Here is a 14,201-nt window from a genome sequence, read left to right as displayed (position 1 = left end):
CAAAAGCATACGATCTCGAACTCGCGTAAATGTACGTTGCAGCGTTTTTCTGCATTTAAAATGCAACATTTAGCACTTTCGAACATAAGTTTTCGAAGAGCGTTCATGCTATCGCATTTAGCAAATGTACATTTACGCGAGTTCGAAATCGTATGCTTTTGACAAACAGCCGTGTTCCAGTCGCTTATTCAGATCCGTATCTATTACGATCAATTCTCACGGAAAAGATAATGTGCAAAAACCCCTACTGAAAAGGAAAAAATAAAATTTTAAACCAAAAATTCAATACAAAAACTTGAATTGTTTTAACCATAACCGACCATTTGTTTGTGTATATATTCATTTGTCGGTGCTGTCAATTATAATTTCCACACTTAATTAGGAAACAAAACAAACAGAGTTGATCACAAATTAATCCAGATTTCTATCAGCATCATATTGATGTTGAATTTGCATAACTTTTCTTTATCCCAATAATGTAAAATAATAAATGAAATCTCGATCGGCGATCACTGAAACGCAGCTAGCGACTGTATACTCGAAAAAGCAATGTTGCCACTTTTTCTCATTAAACCATGTTCGAATCGTGGAAATTTTGGAAGATCACAGGGTTGCTTTTAGATTTAGATTCTTAATGCATAAATGGAGTTGCATTTAGTTGCATTTGGGTGACGAATTTTGTATTGATAAATGTACATTTAGAGTAGCATTTAGAGCTAAATGCGCTAAATGTGCTTTTATGCGTAAGCAAAAACAGCCCATTAGCATTTAGATTCTTAATGCAAAAATGGAGTTGCATTTAGTTGACGAATTTTGTGTTGATAAATGTACATTTAGAGTGGCGTTTAGAGCTAAATGCGCTGAATGTGCTTTTACGCGTAAGCAAAAACAGCCCATACGCAAAAACAGCCCATAAGCTTCCCAAGTTCACATTCTTTGAAAAAAACTACCAGAGACGCAGTTAACATTTTACAAAATTTTCAACGGCAACGCTATTTAGAGCAGTACTACTAGCAAATATTTGACGTGTCTTTTCTATCTCACTCATTCGCATTGATTGTCAATTTTCATTAAATGTAAAAGTGTGCGCAATTGAGGAAGACATTTTTCAATATGCTGTGAAGTTCTTGCAAAATAGTGAGATATCCTTATAAGAATCATAAAAACTCGGTTTGTGATTGTAATTTTGCATAAAAAATATATTATTAATGCATAAATATCGAAAATTAAATGATTGGTAGTAAAATATTGGAAAATTTCCCTAGCCTATTCTACTTCGTGTACTTCGTGATTCGTGACGGTCACCATCGTTTCAAGAGCTGTGCTACTTATATGAATTTCGTTGCCGTTTACGTTTTGACCCTTATATTTGTTTTTCCCTATGCACTAATTAATTTCGTGTTGATTTTTCATTGTTGATAATTTTTAGTTTTACGCTTTTTCTCCCCTTAAGTTTTAATATAAAGTGACGGAAAGAAAAAGCAACAAAAAAGACAAGTAGAAGAGGTGTTAAAAAAGACAAAGGATAAAAATTCATTGCTCCTGTAAAAAAGATTAAAGTAGCCGGAAATAAGCAATTTTTAATCGATTAAGCACAGTAGAGGAAAAGTGAAAATCGCCTATATGGCAAACACGCGTAGTAAAATTGAAGATAAAACGAATCAACGGGAAATTGAAAAAATCTTGTATGCCGACGCACAGGTGTGGTGAAATGAATTTTGCTGCATAATTTTTTGGTAGTGGTCAAGTTTTTGGCCCCCTACGAAAAATTTTCCAAAATGATCGAAAGAATTATCAAACGACGCATATTACTGCCAATCAAATTCATATAAATAACTATTTACACTATCAACTTGTTTTAAAGTTGATGACAAATACTGTTGTCAAAATCCATTTTAATTGCCATCTGCGACGTATACTAGGTTGACATACATATAAGTAGATTGTCCTCATTTTTGAGCTTAACTCCTAATCAGTAATAAGGAAAGAGATTAGCCATACCAAATTCGCCCCTCGTTAATCTGTAATTATAAAATAATCTCTCACTGGCCTACAAAAACAATCAATCTCGGATTAAACCGATAACTTTTCGGTGTCCAACCTAGTTTATGCATTATTTTTGCGATGAAATGCCAAATGTAAAGGTGCGGTTAAACGTAGCACTGCAAGCGCTTTTTCTACGCATTACGCCGTTAAAATGGAAATGAAAGCTCCGATTCTCAAATTAAGGAGAATTCGGCGTAGTAAGGGTTATAAGGGTTTCGCTACTCCTGCGGCAACACAGAAAGGAGAAATCGATATTGCGCTAAACAATATCAACATGGGTAAATCGTAAAAAATTTATTAAAAATAAATAAATAAAAGTTGCAAACAATAACGTTTTGAATTTTGCTCCTGTTCGGCACGTTTACGATAACCGGGGCAACAAATTTTGAAAAAAGATGGGGGTTTAACGGTATACTTTTTTTTTGATGGGAAACTAAAACTGCAAGAGTTACCAAGGGTTAAAGGTCAAATTCAAACGAAAGCACGGATTTCAAAATATTTGATGACTTCAATACGAAGTACAAATGTTATATACATCTTGTTAAGTTATAGAAACAAATAGTAACTAATAAGTTATAAAAATTTTAAACAAACACGTGGTTTTTGAAAAATTGTCCTATTGAATAGGGATTATAACCCTTACTACGCAGAAGTAAACATCCTGCGTTGCCAGAGAAGAGGGGCAGAACTTTTTTCTGCGTAGGCAGCCTTCGGCCGCCTTAGGAATGATAACTCTTACTACGCAGAATTCTCCTTTCTGTGTGTTTTTGCGGAAAAGAGAGGCTGAACTTCTCTGCGTAGGCGGCCGAGTATTTTATTTGCCGTAGAAGAGGGGACCTTGGTTAATTAAATGAATTTAAAATCATGTATTTTTTTTCAAAAGAAAAGGTGATTTTATAAAAAAATTTCGAAATTTTTTACGTTTTTTAGTAGGCTGAAAAATAATATAAATTAGGTATACATGAACTGAAATATAAATTAATTATCTTATGTAGGTCATAAGATATTAATTAAAACAAAAAAAAGCGAAAAAAATAATTTAACACTAAATATCATAAAAAAATAGAAGGCCACGCATTTAAAAGTGTTTATATTTGAAAAATGGAGGAGCCCAGCTTTCCAATGGCATAGTCAAACTTTGTCACTCCGGTTGTCGTTGTCTCCCGGCCTAATCTTTTGTCCATGAGTGTATATACAAAAGTTTTTTTTTTTTATTTGTAGACGTTTGGGGTATAAAACTACCCCGTAACATAGACTGAAGGTTAAAATTATGGGCCAATCGGACAGTAAATTATAATGAACGAATAGATAACACGTATCATCAATTTAATACTGGCAAAGTTCACTTAAACCAAACGGGTTTTTCAATAAATTTTTGAACGGTTTACAAAAATTTCTTATTTTGGGCCCTTAATATTGGCAGAAACCACTTTCGGCCATTTTGGATAATTTTCGGAGAGGACATAAACTGCTCTATTACCTAGTATTTTTTCTTTATATATGTATATATGTACATATGTATATACTATCGCACGTTTAATAACAAAGAGAATTAATTTACAATTGCAATATTGTGGGAAGACGCAATCAAAGTTTGATCTATTCATATGGCCGGTATACTAGAAACCAGATGGAAATACACATGTAACTTTTCCATTTTTGATAATTCATGTATACATGACTACATATATATATACATATCGCTCATTTACTTCAATAGTGTTATAACTCTAAAAAGCGAAACTCGAGATAAACGGCTTTAATGTTTTGAATCTACATATTAGAGCTTAAACAGACGGCAGCGTTGATCCGGATCAACTCTGGAATTAACTGCAGTTGATCCGGATTAACTCCCAGTTAATCACGATCAACGCTGCCGTCTGTTTAAGCTTTTAGTTGCGAACCCGTACGAGTCCAGACTAGTCAGAATCAGTCAGATTTTACTGAAAATCCATCCCGTACTCTGTTCTCGGACTATTAAGAGGACAAAAAATAGAGTAAATAAGAAATCAGAAGTTACCAGTTTTAGTCCGAAAATTTTTTGCTACTAAATTCTGGTAAATGTGTCAAACGATCAGCTGTAGCGTGTTTGACAACCAAATTGTAAACAAAAGAAAAGTGCACTCTGCAAATGCATATTTTAAAGTATTTAATTTAATGTTTAAGCGGATTCTAATGAATTTGAATGTATAAAAAGCCCACACAAATATTGCCAATGATATAAATTATATCTAGCGGCCAAAATGACAGCTGGGCAGCAATAAATTTTATCCTGTGGAGACGGCCAGTTACATATCTTAAGCGTATATGTCCTGCGTATACATGAAGAAATGTTGATTGAAATTAACAAAATAAAAATTTGTATTACATAGAAACGTGGCAACCCTGATGGAAAATATTTTCTGACCAAAGCTCTCAACTATACCTTTCATTGGATATCCATATTGCGATGTTTTAGATAAATTGTGTAGATAGGGAAAGCATTTTTTAAGAATCCTTTCTTGGTACCCATAAATAGTAATATTTTACCTTTTTTTCTAAACAAAAAATTAAATAAATATGCGATTCAAAATAGTTGGCAGCCCTATTAAAAATATTTTTGAATTAGGAATCTTTAAAATACCTAAATTTTATACCGATATTATGATGTTGATTAATTTGTAACTAATTTCGAATAGGTGGCAACCTTATACGAGTCTTCTCGGAGATAATGCCTATTCAGATAACCTTAAAGTCCAAAATATCGGTGTACCAAATTTCATTAAAATCGTTAAATCCGCTTCTGAGAACTCTATGAATATATATGTATATATACAAGAAGTGCTCGTTTAATGTAATAAGATGCATAACAGAGAAGAAGGGAAAATCGAGCGATTTTATATTACAAATTTTTACTTTGCAATAAAATATTGTTTTACCTTCAAATTTATATATTTTGTAAACTATATTTCGTAATGCCTCACAAAGTATTTTTGGGTAAAGATATACATATATAGATATTTATTTAAATTTTCAACGATCTGGCATTACTTCGCGACCATCGCGCAGCAATTGTGTTTACAGAATATAAACTTATTTAAAGCACACTTTTATATGCATTAATTGCTAAATATTTAGTAAAGCAAAGATGTGCATTCATTTGTTTATGAAGAAAGGATGATACATATATTAATAAAAAGAGTGATTAGTGCAGTCGTTATATAAAAGTAAACGTGAAGTAATGGGGAGATTTTAACAACACATAGCTTTAAAACTGTTAGCATTTATACACAAAACGTTGAAGATATCAGTCAATGAGCACTTCCTCATCACCCCTTTTGATTGATTGATTGATTGATTCCCTGAAACAGGAAGTGGTTTATTATTGGAAATCTCAGCCGAGAAGACTTAGCCGTAAATTTGGAGCAAATGATCTATATGTAACCTGTTTTTGTGCTTTACTAGTAGATGACATCCAATATTTTGATATTTATTATATATTTATTTGACAAACAATATTTTCACATTAGGGCTGTTCCGGATATTGTGCAAATGATTTTTGATTTGTATTTGCAAATTTTATGCTTGCTACCATGCCAACCGTTTTCATTTTATTGTTGGGAATTTACAAATGCACCGAAATATGCAAACCCAAGATCATATCGGGGGAAAATGTTAAAATTAACATCTATGATGACAGTTATGCCGCAGATGGGTTCCAACAACAGAAAGTAGTTTTTGTGAAAATTGCACACTGATTTTATTGTAAGCTCTCGATATGGACAACATCCGGGACAGTTGTATTGTTTCCATAAGAAGTGAAACGAAAACAATGTCGATTCATAACTTCTACTTTGTTTTTATAAGCAGCGAAGAGGTATGTTTCTGCATAACTTCCAAATGGAAAATTTCCATATTTTCCTTGAGGACACACATATATGTACATATGTATATAGGAATGTTTGTGTTATTTTCTATGTACAGCAGTACTAGCAACAACAATAATTTGATTTGAACAATTTGAAGTGTACAATAAATATTAAAGAATACGAATCAACATCCATAGGAAGAGAAAACTTCAACATCACCAATATCGCCTAATAGCATCAAAAGAAAAACGAGAGCCCAGCCACCAGCCGCCGATAAACAAGAAGTACCAACGAAAAAACCGATGCATACCTTCAGTGAAACCGGTGCCGGAGTACCGGCTTTTTTAGCCAAGCTTTGGCGTCTAGTGGATGATCCGGATACCAATCACCTGATTTGCTGGAGTAAAGTAAGTCGAACTTAAAATTAAAAAAAAATTACTTGAGGTTCGTGCCAAAATGTACGCATGTATGTATTTTCTTAGTACACCTTAAAACGTTGTAACTGGACTGCTCAGTCCGCTTTAAACCGGTTTTGGGTGGATAAGAGGGGGAGAGTGTTCGAGTTTGCCTCGTCCATTTCACACCGCCAAAAACGCAGATTGACTGTGGACTGACACGCAAACATAGACGTTCACGTATACAAAACTGAAACCTGTTTTCGGTCGACTGCCCAGTCCAGTGTGCGTTCGAGTAGTGGATTGCTCAGGCCGATTGAGCAGTCTAGTACGCGGAAGCTCAATACATTTACGAAATGCCTTGGAAAAGCTGTTTGCACAGTCCCCGGTGAACTCTCACTCCAAATTTTGAGAAAGGGGGTATATTTGATATAACAATAGGGTGATCCATCTAGACCTTATATTAATGATTTTTTTTTTTGTTTTTCAATAAAATTAAAAAATATCCTAATTCGGCTTAAATCTATCTTTCATGTGTATATAAATATTATATCGCTAATTTTTAAAACCCCTATATAACAAAAAAATCGTAATTTTTCATGTAATGAGTTGTTTAATTTATTACAGTTACAGTATTGAGAAAACTGTACTGTGTGTAGTACATTATGATGCATCACTAAAACAAGTTGCGTTTTTTCCATCGGAATTATTCAATTTATAATATTTTCAGACTCGCTAAAATATATCGGAGAACTATTAAGATTAACGTGAGCAAGACCGTTTCGAGCATACCTCCAAAAATGTCATTGTTTTGATTCCGTTGTTAAAATTTGTGAAGATTTTTCTGCTGACCTTTTAAACGTACAGTATCGGTCATATCTATAGCACGCCATTTCCAAGTGATATTGTGTGCCCCTTATGTTTATTTATTAATTTTTAAGAATTTTCAATTAAAATTTAGTTCATTCTCAGACAAACCCCATATATACCCAAGTTCAATAATTTGTAAAAAACTACAAAAAAGTGTAACAAATTTTCACCTAAATTTGAATCTTTTTTCCCGGAAGTGCTAGAATTTTTTTTAGCCCCTGCAATTTTAGTCTGATAATGTGCAAATTTCAAGTGGCTACGAATTACCGTTAAGTTTTTAGAATTTTTTTGTCGCATTGGCTTCCATATAATGAATAAACTCAATTTATTTGTATATGGAAGAAAACCGCAACACCTTTGGCTAAAAAAATTCTAAAAAATCAACGGTAACTTTTAGCCACTTGAAACTTGCACATTATCAGACTAAAATTGATTGGGCTATAAAACTGTGTATTCAGAAAAATTCAAACACTTCCGAGAAAAAAGTTTGAAATTTTGGTGGAAATTTGTTGCACTTTTTTGTAGTTTTGTACAAATTTTTAAAGTTGGGTTTATATGGGTTTGGTAGAGAAAGAACTGTATTTTAATTGAAAATTCTTAAAAATAAATAAATAAACATAAATGGCACACAATATCACTTTGAAATGGCGTGCTATAGATATGACCGATACTGTATATACATACTTTGAACATTTTTTATTCCAAAATATAATGGCAGCATGTGTATATACTTGTTCTACAAATTTTTTAGGATGGTCGAAGTTTCATAATACAAAACCAAGCCCAATTTGCACGCGAACTGTTGCCGCTGAATTATAAGCATAATAATATGGCAAGTTTTATAAGACAGCTAAACATGTGTAAGTATGATGTTGTGTATAAAAGAGTAATATTGTATTAGAGTCCTTGCTCTTCAGATGGATTCCACAAGATAACTTCAATTGACAATGGTGGCTTGAAATTCGATCGTGATGAAATGGAATTTTCACATCCTTGCTTCAAACGCAACTGCCCATTTTTGCTTGAACATATTAAACGTAAAATTGCAAACACAAAAAGTTTAGATGACAAATCTGGTTTGAAGCCTGAGGCCGTTACGAAGGTACTTCAAGATGTTAAGGCAATGCGTGGACGTCAGGACTCACTAGATTCCCGTTTTTCGGTAATGAAACAGGAAAATGAGGCGTTATGGCGTGAAATAGCGTCGCTACGACAAAAACATGCCAAGCAACAGCAAATAGTAAATAAAGTAAGTAATTTTTTTCTGCAGCTCACCTCCTTCGTGTTCTCACCGGTTCCCCTTTCCGTTTTCAGCTCATACAGTTTTTGATTACAATTGTACAACCATCGCGTAACATGACCAGCGTGAAACGCCATATGCAGTTAATGATTCATGATACCCCGGAGAATGCAAAGCTACGCAAGAAAAGCGAATCTGAATCCGAATGCGGTCCAGTTATTCATGAACTCGGGGAAGAGCTTCTTGATGAAGTAACCGATCCCGATATTGATTTAATGTAAGCTCACTCTTGAAACAGATGAGGGTTAAAGCTTAAACAGACGGCAGAGTTGATCCAGATTAGCTCGGACTTAATCCGGATCAACTGCAGTTAATTCCCGAGTTGATCCGGATCAACGCTGCCGTCTGTTTATGCTTTTATGTATTTTATTCATTGCTTATTTGTAGGGAGGCAGCAAGTCCATATGGTAAGCTGACACCAGCTACTGATGTCGAAAGCAGTGGTTCACCTCTAAATATGGAGCGTCCCCATTCGAGCATTAGTATGATATCGCAACATTACGAATACTCGAATCAGAGCGCAGAAGATGCTGTTAATACAGCAATGAATGCCGCTGGTGGCATGAATTTAGGTGGAAGCGACGCTACCAGTGCCATGAGCTCGCAGAAAGTAGAAGCAGGCGCGGATTCGTCAATTAAACAGTCCGTAAATCCTGATGGATCGCATATTTTCTATCACGTCACTGAGGTTCCCGATGCTATAGATGTGCATCAGAATGACAATTTGCCGTCAGCATCACCAAATTATAGCGAGGAAAACGTACTGACCACGCCCATGGTGCGGCAACAAATGGCGCGCTCGCAGCAGCTTAAACAAAGAAACAAGCGACGTCGCAAACAAGCTGATGCTGAGGGAGAAGCAGCCGGCATCACAACAACATCGACCACCCAAAATACTGGTGCAAAACGCCTATCACCAACACTGATTAAGTCCGAAAAGATCGATCCAATGTCATTTTTAAATGTGTTCACAGAGGATCAACTCATGGGACCCGAAAATCGCCACATTTCGTCAACTCTGAAAGATGAATCTCATTCATCGAACGGAAGCAATTCTGGTATATTGAATGCTGGTAGCATAGTCACTGCTGCAATGTCGCCAACGGGCCCTGTTAATGACGACGCATTACTCGTCCGTGGATCCCAAACAACAAACTTCTACAATCCAAATGAATTTATTACTCCTGAAATGCCTGCTGATATATTTGAGGTAGGCGCACCCCTTATATGATAATCGAAACATTTAACGGTAAATATTCGCGAATCGTAGGAATCGTCATTAATATCTTCTGAACCGAGTGGCTATAATCGGCAACCGCATCACCCTCAAAAACAGCAACAGCAGGGCCAATTAGGACGTTCAACGGTAAATAGTGGCAAGTTCTCCTCGTTTGTAGCGCGCAACAACAACAATGGCAACGGCGCGGCATCACCGTCAAACGGAGCTTCGACATCTGCCGCAGCCGCCGCCATTGCTGCTGCTGCTAATCAATTTTCCAACGGCGGCAAGCAGGCCAGCAACAGTGGTACTCTTGTTTCCTCACAACGAGCAAAGAGTACTAATGGCAACAATATGTCTTTAACCAAATATAAAAATGGTGGCCCTGGCAATGAAGAAATTATGAGGTTGAGTACTACGTTAGTAACCGAGAGTCATCTTAGTTACCTAAAAAGAATTCATGAAACTAATGTATTTTATTCATTTTTGCTTATGTTCGCTTAGGGATGAAGTTAATGGCCACTTGGATAATGTTCAGGATGAATTGGAATCGCTTAAGGATTTACTGCGCAGTGATGGCTATTCATTGGATGCCAACACTCTTTTGGGCGTAAGTATTTACAAAATTGGTACTTTGGTATTGAAATGATAGTTGTTCACTGATTTGTTGTTGTAACAGCGTTAAACATATGAGTGTTTCCATGAAAATGTAAATTGAAATTGCAAGTAAATGGGTTCAAACGACTTTGTAGCCTTAAATTTCGTATTCAGTTGGAAAAAAAAGGTTATGTAAACGCGAAACGGTGGAGAACTGAACTAAATTATATACGTATCGGTGAGCCTTTACAATAACGCCGAAATTGAAAAAAAGTAAAATAAAACTTTTACTAACGTAAAGAAGTGGTGCATGTCTCTAATCTGTGTCTTATGCATGTGTAATCTTTACTACTTACTGTAGGAATTCATACTACCTACTTTAGTAGGGATTATACAAGGATTATAGACATGAGCCCCTTAAACATTAGTAAGCGATATTAGTAGTAACGGATATAATTTTTTGAATTTGAATGGTGTCGTTATTGCAGAGGACCATCGATATGTATTATTACTAATTTAGTAGTAAATATCGTCCCATTTCTGCCTTAACCACGTATATACAATTTTTGGGAAAACTAATATTACCACTTATAACAGCTGCTTAAGCGTCACACTATTTGAAAATAGTGGAACCAGAAATATTAAGTAAAAAATGCATTTATTTTATTCCAGGGGAAGAAATTAAGCATTTTTTCTTACACTCTCTAAATTACCACTATTGCAGATACGAGGTTGAGTCAGAAACGGGACGATATATTGTATGGGGGAAAATCGGACATGATCGATTATCACATTTTATTTCAAAATAAAACCAACCACGAATTGCTTCTGATTAGATATGAATTGCTTATAATGGTCCGTAATTTTACTTTATTTAAAGAATGTTTAACAAAGGAAAGCCTGACAGGATTCGCAGAGTTTTGCCTAATCTTACATGAACTTTGAAACAACTGTTTTTGTCACGTCCGTTTTGGCCTCGATTTTCCCGACACCAGTGTTCGAGGCGCACGTAATTTTTTTGCCAACTAAAGGACGATATAAAAGCAACGCAACGACAATTTTTTTTTATAAGTGATTTCCGTTTTCGTATGATTTATTTAATTCTTAAAGTCGTGCGAATGTCACCATGGCGTTCCTAATCTCTATTTTAATCTTAATAACTCTCAATATTAGTATATATAGAGTCCAAAAAAGAGAGATCCGAACCATATTCGAAGTCTTATGACTTTTTAACCAACTTCACAAAAACGAGAAAGGTTATCAATTCGTTAAAATATTTTTTTTTTTTATGTATGTTACCGATTTCTATAATTCTTTTTTAAAGAAAAGGGTTACCTCACTCACAGTTGGTCCCATATTAATTTGGTTTAAATTGGATCATGAAGAAATTCACGATAATCTTAAATTTTTATATGAGAATTCGAGTCGGTTTTGTTTTTTGCTTAAAAATTACTTGTTCATTTCTTTATTCAGAACTTTTCCGAGAATAACATCAAACATAAAATATGCATTGAAAGGGAAATGCAATAAGTACAAATTTTTTTAATATATTGCAAAACAACAATAAATATGGGTGGGAGCGTACCATGATCCAGTTATTCAAAAATTGTACTATGTGGTCGTAGTAAGTATATGAACAGAAACGATACTTGTCTATTAACATTTCGTAAAGTCGCGTGCTCGCCGTTATTTGTAAAATTTGTTGTCGATTTTTTCACATGTTAGTAAATTTTTGATATCTTACTATTTACGATTATGATTTCTCTTTTTTACTATGAATAAATAACGTACACAAACAATACAATCATGAACGAAACTGCTTTATGTCCACAAAAAATAAATGCATGAAACCCTTTAAACGATTTTTCTGATGTATGTATCCAGACCGGAGATGTGACAAATACGAATCCAAGTAACCGAATTTCCCTCTCATCACAACTGGATGGGGACTTTCTCACCAAGGTCAGCCACTTATTGAAGTTTTCATTTTAATTATTCTTCCGAGTCTGAGCTGCATTATGGCTGCAAATGTGTGATTGGAAAAGCAAAATAAAATCTAAAGTTCTAAGCCATTATAGATTTATAATGTGGAAACCGAAAATAGTTCGTGGAAAAATATGATAAATACTTACATGAAGTTTAACTCTATTTTTCCAATAAAGGTTTGCTTTTCCTAAAACTTGGTTAAACTCTCACACACTTAATACCTGAAACGCAATTGGGTCGTCAAAGAAGCACTTGGAAACCTTTCAAAACCATCCGCCAAATTTAAAATATTTTACTTAATGTTTTGTTTGTTTCAGCTTTTCAATGATTCCGACATTTTAGGACCCTATGGTTTGAACTTTATCAACGAAGCGAACAATGATAAGAAGGGTAGGTGCCAACAATGTTTTCAAAATGAACACAAGTTTATAACGTGCGGTTCATCATTTTAATTTTTATTTTTCTTTTCACTAGGCTCAGAGCTTATGTCCTACCAACCCATGTATGACTTATCTGATATTATCGATATCAATGATAAAAACGAGCTAGAAGGTAGTTTCATTTCTATTCATTTGATAAACAGATCTAAATGATTATTTTCTTTTCAGCTGTTGACCAAACGAATAGGCCTAGCAGCTCGCGTCAGTTGCAACAGGTTGAGCAGCAGCAAAGGGAGCCTCCTAGCGTCCTCAATACACCGTACAATGACTATTTCACCAATACAGTCGAACCCGTTGGTACACTTAGGAAAAGTGAACCAGCAACCATTGGCAACCAAAAAACAAAGGACCTTAATTAAGACACTGTCGATACTTTGTACATGAAATTAACACCGGCGTACATCATGTAACAAGACGAGCAAATTAATTCCATTGAAATTTCTTCTTGTTTGGTTTTATCACAAAAATATACATATATACATACGTATATATACGTATATATGTATATGTACATATTTGTAATTTCGTTACCATTGGGAAAAGGAAAAACCCAGATATTTTTTACATGCTAAAATTGAATAGCATTTCCACGAGTTTTTATATTTTTACAACTTGGCAGGTTTTTAAAATTAATGCTATAATTAAATGTGGGTTCAAAACCATTACTTTTCATGGAACTTTTGTATACATATGCATACATACAAATATACATATTATCCTTATCTCTATTATTCTTGTTATGCACTTACAATACATAATATATAGTAAGTTTATTAACATTTTATCGTCCTTAACAAGTTACTTTTCAATCAAATCAACACTTTTATGTGAGAATAATTTTGAAATGCTTTTTTGTTTTTGCTAAATTTAAAGATTCAAGTCATTGCGATATATCATTCTATTATTGGTGGAGACGTGTTGAATAAATGTGTTGACGACTGCTTCTATGATCCAAAAACTCCTTTATTTTTAGAACAAAAAGAAGATCAGTTGACCATACTTTTATTGATTAGCAGGAAACGGATTTTAAGGACCTAAAAACCTATAAAAAAGCCAAAATAAAATAACGAAATAGGCTGGAAAAGGCAAAATAAAATAGCGAAATAGGCAGGAAAATGCATTAGAAATAGCAAAGAAAGCAATAAAAAAAGACAAAAACTGAAAAATATCTTTGGTTTGCAGGAAAAATGTTCAACGGACGCCACTACATAACCAATTCCTATAAAGAATTGCTCGCTGATTCCGAAAATCGAGTTACTTTTTATTCTATGGATAAGTTCTCGAGATATTTTCAGGTGTACATGGCGTAAGAGTAACATTATTTCCTGCTCATTTTTCATACAAAAAATCTTTGTGCATTTTCATATGACCACTTATTACTTCTTTATTTTCCCATCGATTTCCTTCATTATCAACTTGATTTTTTGTAACAGAATAGGCTTTAACAAAGCCTTGAATATTCTAAACGTGCGCTCGTCGTGAGTTGATCCAAGTGGCGCC

General features: G+C 34.4%; 1 protein-coding gene across 11 annotated transcripts; it reads left to right on the top strand.

Annotated features, from left to right (window-relative positions):
• The first annotated feature begins 1,072 nt into the window (after nt 1–1,072).
• Nucleotides 1,073–13,659, top strand: LOC118744345 (heat shock factor protein). 11 transcript variants are annotated; one of them, XM_036477270.1, is made up of 13 exons: nt 1,073–1,170; nt 1,454–1,701; nt 6,092–6,301; nt 7,911–8,019; nt 8,077–8,408; nt 8,474–8,676; nt 8,847–9,669; nt 9,730–10,097; nt 10,183–10,288; nt 12,160–12,237; nt 12,579–12,651; nt 12,736–12,813; nt 12,870–13,659. In XM_036477270.1, exons 2-13 carry the CDS (start codon nt 1,624–1,626, stop codon nt 13,058–13,060), a joined length of 2,649 nt encoding a protein of 882 aa, XP_036333163.1. In that variant the 5' UTR covers nt 1,073–1,170; nt 1,454–1,623; the 3' UTR covers nt 13,061–13,659. The 11 variants fall into 11 exon arrangements, with proteins under 11 accessions (XP_036333163.1, XP_036333173.1, XP_036333172.1 ...); XM_036477271.1 differs by having other exon boundaries at nt 1,120–1,137; XM_036477276.1 differs by lacking the exon at nt 1,073–1,170 and adding an exon at nt 5,896–5,902 and having other exon boundaries at nt 1,195–1,701.
• Nucleotides 13,660–14,201: the final 542 nt, after the last annotated feature.

This window comes from Rhagoletis pomonella, unplaced genomic scaffold (genome assembly GCF_013731165.1).
Source record: "Rhagoletis pomonella isolate Grant_MI unplaced genomic scaffold, Rhpom_1.0 Rhpom_scaffold_00008, whole genome shotgun sequence".
Taxonomy (NCBI): Eukaryota; Metazoa; Arthropoda; class Insecta; order Diptera; family Tephritidae; genus Rhagoletis; species Rhagoletis pomonella.
Note: the sequence above shows the minus strand (reverse complement) of the source record. Positions and strands in the feature narration are given on the sequence as shown.

Coding starts and splice junctions, on each gene's coding strand:
- LOC118744345 (XM_036477270.1), top strand. CDS start 1,624: ATGGCAAACACGCGTAGTAAAATTGAAGATAAAACGAATCAACGGGAA. Junction 8,677..8,846: donor GATCCCGATATTGATTTAAT/GTAAGCTCACTC, acceptor GCTTATTTGTAG/GGAGGCAGCAAGTCCATATG. Junction 10,289..12,159: donor ATGCCAACACTCTTTTGGGC/GTAAGTATTTAC, acceptor GTATGTATCCAG/ACCGGAGATGTGACAAATAC.